We start from the raw sequence: 15,606 nt of genomic DNA on the forward strand, positions 1-15,606 counted from the left end.
CAAGTACTTGAGCCATCATGTGCTGCCTCCCAGGATGCACTAGCAGGAAGCTGAATCAAAAGTGGAGGATCGAGCCGGCGCCGTGGCTCAATAGGCTAATCCTCCACCTTGCGGCGCCGGCACACCGGGTTCGAGTCCCGGTTGGGGCGCCGGATTCTGTCCCGGTTGCCTCTCTTCCAGGCCAGCTCTCTGCTATGGCCAGGGAGTGCAGTGGAGGATGGCCCAGGTGCTTGGGCCCTGCACCCCATGGGAGACCAGGAAAAGCACCTGGCTCCTGGCTCCTGCCAGGATCAGCGCGGTGCGCCGGCTGCAGCGGCGGCCATTGGAGGGTGAACCAACGGCAAAAAAGGAAGACCTTTCTCTCTCTGTCTCTCTCTCTCACTGTCCACTCTGCCTGTCAAAAAAAAAAAAAAAAAAAGTGGAGGATCTGGGACTCAAACCAGCACTCTAATCTGGGATTCAGGCATCTCAAGTGGCGACTTAACCTGCTGTGCCATAACATCTACTCCCGAATTTCCCTTTTTAATGCACCTATTTGGACTGACCACCAAATATAACTGACTGTAAAACAATTTTGTATATTGTCCCTTCTGTTTCTTCTGCCTGTATGTGTCCTTCCACATGTAGACTGACAGGTTTCACGGGTGGAAAGTGAAAATGTAGAATTTACTTAGATATAACTTGACAAATGCTTTATCTCAGGTCTAAACAAACTGCCCACTGCCTGTATCTTTGAAGCTAGGCTGCTTCAAACATTCCTGGATTGGCGTCTGTAGAGTCACTTACCACTCGTGTAAATACAACCCAGAAATGAGGGAAGAGTGGGTAGTCAGTGATGAATAGTGAAAACACCTCTGACAGCTGTGGCTTGACTATTAGTTTGGGTGACCCCAAAGGCTCATGTGTTCAAAGCTTGGCCCTCAAAGTTGTATGTTAGTGATTAATGTATTTATATTAATGGTTACTGAATTAAGGATGAAAACTTAATCCAATTATGGTGTCTGAAGGTGGAGTCTTTGAGAAGTTACTGGATTTGATTAAGTTGTCACAGTGGAGAGCCCATGATCAAGTCTTGGTGGCTGTATAGGGAGGGACATCGATGAGTGTGCTCCCCATCTCTCTGCTCCCTGGTTTGTCATGTGATCTTTCCTCTGCAAGTGCTCCCCCGTCCTTCAGCCTCACCAAATGCCTACACTGATGGGCAGCCCAACCTTGGACTGTGAAGCTTCAAATCCACGAAACATCCTTCCTTCACAAGCGGCCTGTGGCTGGTTGGTGGTGTAGTAATGAAAATCTGATGGCCACTGAGGCGTGAGCCTATGGACATACACTTCTCCTTCTCCTCCCCTGGGGATGGCCCTAACACACTTTTATTCTTCCTTTCTTCCTTTCTTCCTTTCTTCCTTCCCTCCCTCCCTCCTTCCCTCCTTCCCTCCCTCCCTTTCTTTCTTTTGACAGGCAGAGTGGACAGTGAGAGAGAGAGAGACAGAGAGAAAGGTCTTCCTTTTGTCATTGGTTCACCCTCCAATGGCCGCTGCGGCCGGCATGCTGCGGCCGGTGCACCGCGCTGATCCGAAAGCAGGAGCCAGGTACTTCTCCTGGTCTCCCATGGGGTGCAGGGCCCAAGCACTTGGGCCATCCTCCACTGCCTTCCCAGGCCACAGCAGAGAGCTGGCCTGGAAGAGGGGCAACTGGAAAAGAATCCAGTGCCCCGACTGGGACTAGAACCCGGTGTGCTGGCGCCACAAGGCGGAGGATTAGCCTATTGAGCCGTGGCGCCGGTCCCTAACACACTTTTCAACATGGTTCCCAGTTCCCACAGGATCAACCAGATGGATATGGCAGTTGCCAAGCCAATAATGGGTTCTGGAACCAGCATTCTGTCCTCCCCTGATGTATTGCCTACGTCCCACACTCCTGCTCTTTGCCATTGAATCCCTGTGTATACTGCCTGCATGCAAGTCTACATCTTAGACTCCCCGTCCTCGAGAATTCTGTTGATAGCATCCTTCGTATCAGCCAAATATTATCACTTGGAGTTCCTGAAAATTGCTAAACTGCTTAGTGGCTCCATATTTCACACCTTCTACTCCCTCATCCAGAAATGTGTCCTCACTACCATTCATCCTTTAAGGCATTCCCATGCTCCTTTCTCTGTGGTTCCATCATCTCTAATATTTATTATATGCACAATTTTGAGGTATTTGTGCATTATTTGGTGCATAATGCATAGGGAGTACTCATGAATTTTAAAGTAAATAAAGATCTCAGGGCCTCTGGACTATGTAACACCTAAGATTACTCTCAGTTCTAAGATGTTTGACTCCAATATACATGTAGCTTCTGATACCAGTACCTTTAATAAACATATTTTTTTAAATAAACAGATATTTTAAAGGTGCCCTTGTTTGTGTGTGCTTTGATTTCTGAGTGGGTAACACCTGTCACTTTACGACCTGAAAGCCAACTCAGCAGTCTACATAAGGCTCACATCATGAGAGGCCAGGGCAAGAGGAAGCCACCTTTTGTGAGACATACGACATCAGTAGGTATGTGGGCTGCCACCTTGGAGTTAAAGTCACAACAGTGGTAAATAGATAGTAGCAATAACTCAGACAAAGAAGAAAACTGAGATGCTAGGCATGTCCAAAAACATCGTTGGTTTGAATATAGCCTTTCCAAGAGAAGACACCCTTCTCTTGTGCAAAGAGTCTTAAAGTGAGATGAGGCCATTATGCGAATTGTGCTTTTCATATGTAAGTTGTCACAGCTATTGCGGGTCATGTGTGATCTCTTAGATTGGGCAGCCCTGGTGAGGCAGTGTGGACAGACAAACCTGAGATTCAGCCTCCACTCTTCCAATTACTACTGTGTGGCCCTTACTTCTTTCTCTCTCATTTTTTTTTTTAAGATTTATTTTATTTATTTCAAAGTCAGAGTTACAGAGAGAGAGGTAGAGCCAGAGAGGGAGAGAGAGAGAGAGAGGTCTTCTATCTGCTGGTTCACTCCCCAAATGACCGTAACGGCCAGAGCTGAGCCAATCTGAAGCCAGGAGCCAGGAGCTTCTTCCGGATCTCCCATGTGGGTGCAGGGGCCCAAGGACTTTGGTCTTTACTTCTCTAAACTCCCATTTCCTCATCTGGAAAATGGGAACTTTCCCTTATCGGACAAGTTGTTATAAGGACAGAAAACCCCTCATTGTAGGATCTGCACATGGCAAATGTTCAAGAAATAGTTGCTAGCTCTATTATTAATTCCCCAGTGAGATGATTTTTAAAATAACTACAAGGAAAAACAAACACCTACCAATGGAAGAGGGACATAAGCCTCATCCACTCTAGTTCACTGCCCAAAAGCTAGAGGAAATCAGAATTCATCCCTTGTCCCTGAATCCCAATTCAGTCTCACACCAACCCCTGCTTTCTTCCCCAGGTTTGGAATCCAAATTTGGAAAACCTGTATGGAGAAGCTCACCTCTGCCAACCACCCCCCACTCCTACCTTTAGCCCACCTAAGATATAAAAAAGCCCAGCCCCTGGGGTCTGGACCCTCTGCCAAGTGCTCAGTCTGTGTGCACGCTGGCAGTTGGTCATTCACCTCTGCAGATTTATTTTCTTTGAACAAATTTGGTCTGGCTGCAAGTTTGTATTCTGTCTCTTCTCTGTTCTGCCTCCTTTTTCTTATACCTACAACTCAGTGCTGTAAGTATTCTGGGCACAGCACAGCAATGTTTGTTTTCCTATTTGATTGGTTGTGCATCAGAATAAAAAGAAAACTGACAAAATATTTTATTTGGTTAGAAAACTGGAAGGTGCCTTGAGAATCTTCTGAAAATTTGCAATGAAACAGATGAAGTAAAGAATGAAGAAGACAGATCCTAAAAGTAATTTCCTTTAAAAAAATTAAAATTCTCTATGTTGCACACCCAAGAATTCTACTCAACATGTCAGGTATTCACTCAGAATAAATACTGAACACACTAAGAATTTGTTGCATTCAATTTTTGCTATAAAGTTTCACCCCATCCAGCTGAAATATCCCTTTAAGTTTTCAAAGAGACCATGCAAACATAACCACATATTTTCTTTAAACAAAGTCACACCATCTTAGCTAACATATATCCCGATAATCTAGGAATAATATAAATAAAAGAGCAGAATTATGAGTAATTTAGTACCTAATACATACAGTTTGTTAGATTTTCATATGGTTTATGTACTTGGGGGAGGGGAGGCAGAACATGATCTACAAGTCAAACAAGTTCAGACAATAAAGTTATTTTAGCATGACCAGGACAAGGGCTAGGTTGCCAGCTGCTTGAATTGACTTTATTCCATTCCTTCAATGTTCAGCCCATTGTACTAACTGCTGGGTGGGTGTCTATATGGGTTGAATGAATGTCTTCAAGGCACACGTGTTGAAATCCTAACCCCAGCACCTCAGAATGTGACTGTAATTGGAGTTGGGCCTTTAAGAGTAATCAAGTTAAAATGGGGTTGGGTTGGCCCTAATTCATCCGACTGGTGTCCTTCTCTAAAGAGAGACATTCTGGCTCAGCAGAATGTCATATGAGGGCAGGGCAAGAAGGCCACCATTTACAGGCCTAGAAGGAACCAACCCTGCTGACACCTTGTTCTAGCCACCAGAACTCTGAGAAAATCAAATTTTTTTTTTTTAATTTAAGCCACCCAGTCTGTAGTATTTTGTGATAGAAGCCCTAAAACACTAATACAGAATCCAAAGACCTGCCCTTCAAGGTACTGATAACCCAGTAGGGAAGGTAAGATGGCTACAAACATAAGAAGGTTAAGTAGTTTGATGGGACTGGTATGGAAGTAACTATGGTAATAGCAACAGTCACTGCCATCAGTGCTAAGAAAGCCAAGGGAGATGAGGTCACAGAGATAAGGAAAGGAGGGGAAGGAGTATTTTTATGGAGTCTCTACTTCTTAGAAGGATTGTGAGAGTGACTTTTATGGTATCATCAAAATTAATAACCATTCTTTTCAGTCTCCTTTGCTGGTTCTTCCTTTTCTCTTTTACTATTTTTTAAGGTTTATTTATTTATTTGAGAGGCAGAGTTACAGAGAGAGAGGGAGACAGAGAAAGAGAGATCCTTCAACTGCTGGTTTATCCCCCAAATATTGTAACGGCCAGGGCGGGGCCAGGTTGAAGCCAGGAGCATGGAGCTCCACCAGGGGCTTCCATATAGGTGGCAGGGGCTCTAGTGCTTGGGTCCCTTTTGCTGCTTTTCCAAGGCACATTAGTAGGCAGCTGTATCAGAAGTGGAACAGCCAGGACCTGAACTGGGACTCATATGGGATGCAGATGTCACTGGCTGTGGCTTAACCCACTGTGCCTCAATGCCGGCCCCTCTCTGACCTCTTAAATTTGGAGTGCCCAGGACACAGGTCTTGGTCCATTTCTGGGTCTATGTGTACTCCATTGGAGATCTCACCCAGTCACATGATTTTGATACCATCAATATGCCACCAACTTCAAGCTTTGACAATTGTCCTGAACTGTAGTCTGCCTACTCAGTATCCCTACTGAATATCTATCAGGGCATCTCAAATCTATCCTGTTTAAAGTTGAGCTCCTGCTCCTTCCAGCAAACTTATCTATTCAATATTTTCTGTTCAATTGTTGACAACTCTATTTTCCAGTGAAATAATAAAAATCATTGGGGCTGGCACTGAGGCATAGAGGGTTAAGCTGCCACCTGCAGTGGCAGCATTGCATATGGGTTCCAGTTCAAATCCTGGCTGCTCCACTTCAGATCCAGCTCTCTGCTATTGGCCTGGGAAAGTAGTAGAAGATGGCCCAAGTACTTAGTTCCCTGCACCCATGTGGGAGACCCAGAAGAAGCTCTTGGCTCCTGGCTTTGGATAAGCCCAATTCTAGCCAATGCATTCATTTGGGGAGTGAAATAGTGGATGGAAGATTCTCTCTCTCTCTCTCTCTCTCTCTCTCTCTCTCTCTGAGTGTGTGTGTGTGTGTGTGTGTCTTCCCCCCCATCATTCTGCCTTTCAAATAAATAAATAAATCTTAAAAAAAAATACAACCCATTGAAATCATTCATGTCCCCTCTCTTTCACTTATACCCATATTTAAGCCATCAAGAGGTTTTATTGGCTCCATTTTCAAAATACTTCCAGAGTTTGACCACTCAAAACTAACTGAATTGCAACTACCTGGTCTGACCTATCGTCACAGGTCAAATCTACCCTCATTAGTCAAATCCACCATCTTAGTTCACCTGGATTACTTGCAGGATCCTAATGGGGCTCCCTGACTTGACCCTTGCCCCACCTCCACACTAAGTCTTTTCTCAATACAACAGCTAGAGAGATCCATTTCAAACCCTGTCATATTGCCTCTCTACTAAGCTCCACACTCTCCAGTGTCTTCCTGTTTTTAGGGAAAGCAAAATCCAGAGTCCTTCTGATTAATCGTATGTCCTACGGCTGTCTGACTCCCTAGCTTACTCTGATTTCCTTGATGTTCCTAGAACACAGCGGGCCCACTTCAACCTAAGGGGCTTTGCACCGGCTGTTCTCTCTACTTGGAACACTTCTTCCCAGATAGATTCTTGGGAACAAGTCTGTCAAGACTGCTTTCTCACCGAATTCTATCCTATTTGGATCAGGTAAATATACCTACATCCTCCACTCAGTCTCCAGGATTCTTTGCCTTGCTCTATGTTTTTTTAAATCCTGTACACCCTTTGAATCCCCCATGTAGTGTTGAAAGTGGGCATCTGGTCTACCTTTGGGGTCAGCGCTGAACTACTTCAGCTGCACCCTTCACTAAAACAACAGAAAGAAAATAGAGGTTGGCAGCAGGACCAACTTGCACATCTTCTAGCCAGGGGAGAATGCATTAGTATCTAAGGTGAATTCAACACTCATGAGGAAGGTGGCTGGAGCCAAGTGCTCCTGAAAGAACCCAAGTTAAAACTTCCAGGATGAGTCCAGTGAGAACAAAATCTAGGCAGGTTGTACCTACGTAGTGCAAGTACTAAGGAGAAAGGGAGTAGTCACCGAGGGTTCACCAGAGAGGATGTGACCAGAAATAGTAAGATGGCAAAGATTCCCAAAGGAGCCAGCATTTTAAAATGCTTAACAAAGTATAGTCAATAGCTAAGAGAGAGTCTCACAAGCGCCAGAATATCTGAAACGAGTCTTTTAACCCTTCTTCTACCCGCCCTGACTATAGAACCATGAGGACGAAAGGCAGGCGAAGAGGTGAAGCATAGGAAATGAGACTGGGCAGTTTCCTCCTTTGTTGTCCCCAAACTGAGTCAGGGCCAAGCTGAGGGAAAGGAAGGTCTGACAGTGAGAAATGGGTTTTGATTTGGACCGGATTTCTTCACACACCTGAATATTCAACTGCCCTAACACCTCAACAGGATTGGGATGCGATGGGATCTGCTAAGGAGTGGAGAATGGAGGATCTTAAGAGTATGTTTGAAGACAGTGATGGCAAAAAAATAATAAAGCTGTTTGTGATTGTACCCTACTAAGGTGAGTCAAGTCCACAATAGGTCGTACTGGAGGCTTCCCTGTGATGCTATTCCATAGGCTGATCTTGAGGGAGGACGTGAGAAACAAAACTACACAACTCACCTTCAGGAGGCTCCTTCAAATGTCCATGGGAAAATGGAATTAAAAGATAAATTCATTTGGAACAAGGGATTTTGAAACCCATGCCTACTCATATCTCTATGAGCTTAGTAGCAAGGATAGTTCTGTTTCTCTGGACCAAATGCTGTGCTTTGAGCCAATGCTGTCAAATGAATTCAGACTTCCAGAGACAAAGGTCCACACGTTAGCACAGGTATCATTGACAAAACAAGTGTTAATGTATTAGTGTGCTTTTCATCATGATAACTAAATAGCTGGAACTACTTATCAGAGAAGGAGCTTCATTCTGGTTCATGCTTTTGGAAGTTCACCAGCCAACACTGGACAGGCTTCCTTGGTTTGGCCATCTGGGGAGGCCAGAGGATAGCAACAGCAGAGAACATGCAGAGGAATGAGCACACGGTAGCCAGGAAGCAGACAGCGGCTGAGCCTGAACCTTCCAGTTTTCTGAGATAGCCTTTGAAATTTAGGTGGAGGCCTCCATATCACTATAATTCTGTTGGTCTCTGCTTACATGGTGGCTCTCTTGGACTGGCTTGGCATGCTGATGCCCGAGATTTTCCAAGGCTTGTAGGGCACGCTGCTTGCAACTTTCCCCAGGAGGTATTCCATGCCGCAGGCACTTTTACCTTTCTGGGGTCTGCATTGTAGCTTCACTCCCACAGCTCCACCAGGTATTGCTCCATTGGGGGCTCCATGTAAGGGCTCTAACCCTTTGGCACAACTCTGCTTGGCCTCCTGGGCTTTCCTTTGAAATTTCAGTGGGAAACCTCCATGACTCATAACTTTTGCATTCTGAGCAGCCATGAAACCATGGATACCAACACCAAGGTCTGCCACCAGCACGAGCCACACCCCAGCCCACTTGAACCAGGGCTGCCATGGCCTTAGAGCACTTTGCTAGCAAGCCAAAATCTGGCCTCAGCTCTGGCCCTGGGTGAGTAGAGCACCAGGCCTCTTTCTTGAAAGGATTGAACCCTGGAAGATCTCAGAAGCAAATTTTCACTTTGGAACCTCTGACCCTAAAATGGGAAGGGTAGCTTCAAGGTCTCTTTATATCTTTATTATCTTCAGGGTCTTTTTCCATTGTTTCGCCTATCCATATACAGCTCCCTTTGGTCTGCATGAATCCCTTTAGCAGGCAGTTTCTCTACAACACCTTCCCACTCCAAACAGATTGCCTTTTCTTTGCTTCTGCTCTGGCCAGGCTGTGTATTTCCCAAACCTTTCTGATTGGCCCTTGTGTTTCTCATTCTCACCGCAAAACTTGCTAAGATAAGTCAATAGCATCCATGCTGCAGTTTGAACACTTTGCTGCCTTTGAGTCTTTGCCCAAGGAACCAGTCCACCATCTTCAAGTTCAACCTCCCACAAAGCAGATGCACAACACGGCCACATTTTTTGCCTTTGCTCCAGTTCCCAGTAGAATCCTCATCCTCATTTCCACCTGAAGCCTCATAAGCACAGCCTTTGCTATTCAGGTGTTCATCAGCATTCTGGTCACCACAGCCTCCCAGTTTTGATGTTGCACCCTTCCCTCATTCCCTTGTCTTCTGAGCCTTCACACCCATCACCCTTAATGCTCTGCTTACAGCACCCTAGGCTTCCTGTTGCCTGCTCCTCCAAACTCTCCCAGCGTTTTCTGGCACACCAATTCCAGAGACTCTTCCACATCTGAAGGTATAATTAGGGTAACAACTTGGCTTCTCAATACCAATGTTCTGGATTAGTCAGATTTTCATCACTACAACTAAAATATCTGAAAGAGGCCACTTAGGGAGGAGGAGGTTTATTTTTGCTCAGGGTTTTGGAGGTCCACAGCCCAAGACTGGATGGGCTTCATGGGTTCAGCCATGTGGTGAGACTGGAAGATGGCCCTGGCAGAGTGTGGGCATAGGGATGATCCCATGGCAAGTTGGGAAGCAAAGAGTGTGGCCGTGTTGAACTCTCCTGCAAGAACTACCTTCTACAGGTGTACCTTCCATGGCCTAAGGATTTCCCACCAGGGCCACCTCCTAAAATTCCTCATTGGATTAAGTTTCTACCCTCAGTACCAACAGCTTAAAACTTTGGATTTATTGGCTGCCTGATGAGGGTCCGTGTACTATTAAAACCACAGCACTCACACATGTTGACAAGTCAGCAGATCAACTTTTTAGTCTGTTTTATTGTAGTTTATACATTTTCTACAGAAACGTACACCCTTACTGCCTACACCCCAAGTTGACGCTCCCTCTGTTTTTATCCTCAGATTGCTGTGAATCGTGTTACACAGTTGAGTTTTCCCTCTAACTACTAGAAAGCTTGGAGTCGATCTTGCATGCCTTGTCCCCTGCCAAAAGTACATTATGTTGGCAGCCTTGGACCTGGCTCCAGTCTGGGTTATTATCATTTGTTTTTAACTTTTATATTTCTTTTATTTTTTAATATCTCTTATTTTTAAACCCACTTCTAATTAAATTATCTTTGGGTAACTATCTTTGTAAGTACATTTAGATCCTCTGGGTAGAAGTATACATAAGCAATGTAACACACGGAAAGGATTCTCAGTGCACCAGTTAAACAACTCTGTATGTATAGAATCACATGCATAGTTCATTCGAGACATGAGACACAGATTTGCACAGCTCAAGAAGCACTGAGTGATCCATAGAATGCTTTTCTAGAAGGTTTCCTTAGGAAACAGCACCATGTGGCGTAACTCACCTACCCCAGTAGTGTGATCTCCCTTTGGTCCTGTGTAGGATGTGGGAGTTTCTCCCCTCCTCCTGTGCCAGCTGCTCCGGTTTCTTTTCTCCTGAGTAAATGCACATTCATCTTGTTCGAAAGTACACTCTCCAGGTGGAGGTGGGAGTCTCTCTGCAAAGAAACAGCAGGTGTTGCAGGTGCTGAGATGTTGTCAATGAATATGCATGACACGGCTTGCTGGCAGCACTGAGATGGCAGGCATTGGGCCCAGTGTTTAAGATGCGGTTAGGACACCCATGTCCCACTCTGGAGTGCCTGGGTTTGATTCCAGCTCTGGCTACTGACTTAGTTTCCTGCTGATGCAGGCCCTGGGAGACAGTGGTGATGGCTCATGTAGCTGGATTTCTGCCACCCATAGGGAAATATAAAGAGCTTCCCTGGTCCAGTTTTGTCCCAGCCTAGTCCTGGCCATCAAGGGCATTTGGGGAGTAAATCAGTGGATGGCAGCTCGCTTGCTCTCCTCTTGCCCACCTGTCTCTATTAAACACTGGGAAACTTTGAAGAAAAGTTTCTCTGACTTATGGATTCATTCACACGGATGAAGTTATAAAGCTCTGGAATTTGAAGGTATATTGCCTTTATGAAAAAAATGAAAATAATAAATTTGCATAACGCAGGGACATCCTTCAGAAATCCAGGGTGAGTGAAGGGAGCCCTCGTGACCACTCTAAAGCTGCTTGCAGGAAGAGGAGAGCGTGGGAGAACTCAGTGTACTTCCAGAGGAGAGCTGCGTGGAACAGAACATGTGACGCCTCTGTGCCTTAGGATCCTTACCTATACTGTGGGAACATTAATAGTATCCACTTCATGGGTTTGTGAGGAGTCAATGAGATGACGTACAAAGTACTTAGAACATTAGGTTCTTAAGGATTATTAATAAAATAACTATTAGAACATTTTTTCCAACCTAGACCCTTATTTTTCTTTTCCAAAGACAAGTATTTATGTCTTTGGCTGCTGTTTTCAATAACTTTAATAACTATTATTTATAGTGTTTATATCTTTCTATTTTCTGGGTCTTTCTCCTTTGGCTGAACTTGGTAATACACCCAAACTGTTAGCAAACTTCTCTAACAAATAGCCTAGTTTTGGTTTCTTATTATTTTGCTTCATTTGATTTTGCATACAACACTTCCTAATGAAGCTGTATTTTCTCTTCTACGCCTTTAGTGTAGAGATTTTATCTGTACTGTATTTTCAGTACCACCTAAACCAAGGGACTAAAACCAAACTGCTTTTTAATGAAATAAACATGGAAATTATTCTCCAGTGCAGACTGTCACCCCAGTTTTCCTGTTAAAGAAATGCATATGGGGCTCGTGTTGTGGCCTAGCAGGTAAAGCTGCTTCTTGAAACACCCAGCATTCCATATGGGTGCCAACTCGTGACCCTGCCGCTCTAATTTCAATTCAGCTTTCTGCCGAGGCAACTGGGAAAGCAGAAGAGGATGGCCCAAGTGCTTGGGCCCCTTCTTCCTACATCAGAGATCTGCATGCAGCTCCTGGTTTCTGGCCTCAGCCTGGCCCAGCCCTGGCGGTTGTGGCCATCTGGGAGTGAATCAGTGCATGGAAGATAAATCTCTCTCTCTCTAACTTTGCCTTTCAAATAAATACATAAATCTTTTTTTGAAAAATGGATACCCCATCATTTAGGATGCAATGATAATTAGTAGATATAGACCAATGATCTGACAGGCTGAGATATGTATCATTTGCTTGCTAGACACAATGCTCAAAATCATAGCCAGTGACCATGACTTTATTTTGTCAGTATCGTTAAGACTTGGTCTATTGCCCCACTGTCATTCAATCACTTACAAAATATTTATTTTATGAAAATTTTGAAATTATATATTTAGTGATATTAGTATCAATATTTCTTGAAAATTTACAGTCATGGAGACAGAAATAACCATATTAACAAAAACACTATTTATAATAGGAAATAACTGCTTTGAAAGTACTGTTTGGTCCAGGATCTATGCTAAGGAATATATACATACTATCCCCAATATCCAGGTAGGTGGTACTACTTCCCTTACTGATGAGATAGAGGGAAAGCTAAGTCTCATGGACCAAGACACTCATTACGTGTTAGACATCATTTCTAAATTCCAAACCCAACTACACAGTGCTGCAGAGAGGTACTTGTGCCAAGAATAACAAAGGATGGTCTAGCACAGATTAAACGTATGTGCTGTTTGGAGAACCTGGAAGTGTCACGTATGGGCCAGGGAGACAGGGAGGGAACGTTTGCCTTCTTACCTGAAGCCCAGCAGCTTCCCAACTGCACTGTAATGTCATCCAGGGCTACAAGCCCACAGTCCCAAAAACTTTTGCACAGGCTCATGAAGACCACCTGCATGTCATAAAAATAAAGCTATGAATTCTGTGAACTGAAAATGAAAAGCTTTTCCAACCTGTCATTTACTGAGCACACCAGCAACTACAAACACCTTCTTTTCCACACAAATAACAGAATGCAGTGTTGTGAAGAATGGTCACCATTTCTATATGCCCCTGGAATAACATTATTTTTTAAAGCAGTCAACTTCATGATGATAAACTGAGTATCCTAATGCGTAAATGAGTGGCATTTCTTAAAGAACTGACAGCATAAATGAGGAAAGCAAGAGGTTAAGTGGGTGACAATGAAGAACTGACCAGGTTTGAAATGTTTTCCCCAGATAATCCACAAAGTGCACACAGAGCTGATGGTTTTCCAAGCATTTTTCAAACATTTCCAGTACAAACACTATTGATTTTTTGGAAACGAGTTTCTGGCAACGTGCTCCATTCACGTTGTGAACACAATCCCAGCAATTTGCCATCTGGACACTTGTGTTCCACTTCCAAAGACAAAGATCTATGTCTCCAGTTGGTATCACCAATAAAAGCCCTAAATGCAGTTATTTTATCAGCCCACACGTTTTTACTGCTGTATGTGAGGGAGAAACAAATCCATAGTGTAAATTATTAAATTCACTGTGCCAGCAAGACAGAGAAAGAGAGAAAAGTCTTGGATTTCCTCCCATTGGGCCAATTTTAGAGGCTACTTTTCACATATAGAATGAGCAAAGAGAACTTTTGAAAACATTTATATTACATTAATTATATTTTCATAGCACTTGTAGTTATAAAGTTATTTTGCATTTGTAACTCAATATTTAATTAGCACAAGCTCCTACTGTCCATATTCAATCCCTCAATTACAGATCTCAATTCAAAGATAAAGAATGACAAAACAGAATCTAAAACCCAACTTATGGAGAGGGAGGATATATATATAGGTTGGCACATGCTCACTCGGACTTACTCCAGTGGTGGAACTAGAAATGTGCCAGGGGATTTCAACTCAGTCTTACCAAGGAGGCAGGTACCAATGCCAGTGCACTTGGTAAAGTGATAAGTATAAATACACAACCGATCAAAAAGATAGGGTATGTGTCGATGAGATTTCACAAATAAGACCAGTGTAAGCAAATAATGAAGGATAGAATTAAAAGGGAGAGAATGATCCTGCAGGGGAAACAGGACACGCAGCAGACTCATAGAATGGCAGCACTCCTGCCTCAGAATCAACCCTTGGGACATTCGGATCTGGCTAAAAGGTCCATGAGAGTCTCACAGGCATGGAAAGCCATGACACGGTGGCAAAAACAACCTAAATGAAAGATCCTGGTGAACAAGACCCCAGCAGAAGGAACAGGCCATCAAGGAGGGAGGCGCCTTTTTCTGAAGGGAGGAAGGAACCTCCACTGTGATACGGCCTTGACTAAACAAGTTCAGAGTCGGTGAACTCAAGGGGCTTCCATAGCCTAGACAGCTCATAGCAAGAGTCTCGGGTGATTGCTGACGTCATAAATAAGAGTGCCAATTGTTAAATCAACAACAGGAGTCACTGGGTACGTGCTCCCCACGTAGGATCTCTGTCCTTAATGTGTTTTACTATGAAACTTAAAAACAACACTACTAGTCGAACAATACCCTATACCTTGTGCGGTTGTGTGAGTGCAGCCTGTTGAAATCCCTGCTTAGTATATACTAAGTTGATCCTCAGTATATGAAGGTAATTGAAAATGAAACGTGATGAAGGGCGGGATGGGAGAGGGAGTGGGAGAGGGGAGGGCCGCGGAAGGGAGGGAGGTTGGCGGGGGGGAAGCCACAGAAATACAAAAGATGCACTTTGTAAATTCACATTTATTAAATAAAAAAATAACTATATAACAAACAAAAAAAAGAACTTAATACTTTACCCTTTTAGTATTTTTTATGTTCTACTGAAAACTATTGGTTGAACTCTGTAATTAATACACAATTACTCTTAGATGTTTAATTAATGCTATAACTAGTACTCAAATAGTATTTTACACTTTGTGTTTCTGTGTGGGTGCAAACTATTGAAATCTTTACTTAATATATGCTGAATTGATCTCCTGTATATAAAGATAATTGAAAATGAATCTTGATGTGAATGGTAGGGAAGAGGGAGTGGGAGAGGGGAGTGTTGTGGGTGGGAGGGAAGTTATGGGGGGGGGAAGCTATTGTAATCCATAAACTGTACTTTGGAAATTTATGTTCATTAAATAAAATAAAATATAAAAAAAGATAAAACCCAACTTATGAATAATGAAAACATCTGATTATTTTAGGTTCTAATATTCAAAATGTTACATCTTAAATTTGTGTTATCAGTAGGATCCATTTTGGTCTTTGAAGATCAGATTCATGAGAATATTGAAACTATTTTAAAAGAAAATATAAAATCATGGGGCTGGTGCTATGGCGCAGTGGGTTAAGCTACCACCTATATTGGTGCCAGTTCAAGTCCTGTCTGCTCACTTCTGTTCCAGCTCTCTGATTATGGCCTGGGAAAGCAGTAGAAGATGACCCAAGTGCTTGGGCCCCTGCACACAAGTGGGAGCATGCATGTGGGAGACCTGGAAGAAGCTCCTGGCTCCTGGCTCCTGGCTCCTGGCTTCAGGCTAACCCAGTCCCGGCTATTCTGGCCATTTGGGGAGTGAATCAGTGGTTGGAATATATATAATATATATAATATATAAAATTATACATAATATAATACTTATATATTATATAATATACAATATCATATTTATATATTATATAAATGTATATATTATAAATTATATAAATTATAAACATATAATTTATATATTATATAATATATTATATCTCTATATTATATAATATAA

The 15,606-nt window shown here is 43.3% G+C and overlaps 1 protein-coding gene across 2 annotated transcripts in view; it reads right to left on the minus strand.

Annotated features, from left to right (window-relative positions):
- The window catches only part of MAMDC2 (MAM domain containing 2), a 177,610-nt gene that overhangs the window by 21,050 nt on the left and 140,954 nt on the right, over positions 1–15,606 (minus strand). The window contains exons 10-11 of one of the 2 annotated variants that reach the window (XR_011379575.1): positions 12,659–12,752; positions 10,357–10,505 (exon numbers count right to left, since the gene is read on the minus strand). Coding sequence is in view for 1 of the 2 variants with exons in the window: in XM_002708194.5 (XP_002708240.3) it covers positions 10,353–10,505; positions 12,659–12,752 (247 nt within the window). In the remaining variant the exon portion in view is untranslated. Of the gene's footprint in view, positions 1–10,352; positions 10,506–12,658; positions 12,753–15,606 lie in introns of both variants that reach the window. The other variant, XM_002708194.5, reaches the window with a different exon arrangement.

Source organism: Oryctolagus cuniculus, chromosome 1 (assembly GCF_964237555.1).
Source record: "Oryctolagus cuniculus chromosome 1, mOryCun1.1, whole genome shotgun sequence".
Taxonomy (NCBI): domain Eukaryota; kingdom Metazoa; phylum Chordata; class Mammalia; order Lagomorpha; family Leporidae; genus Oryctolagus; species Oryctolagus cuniculus.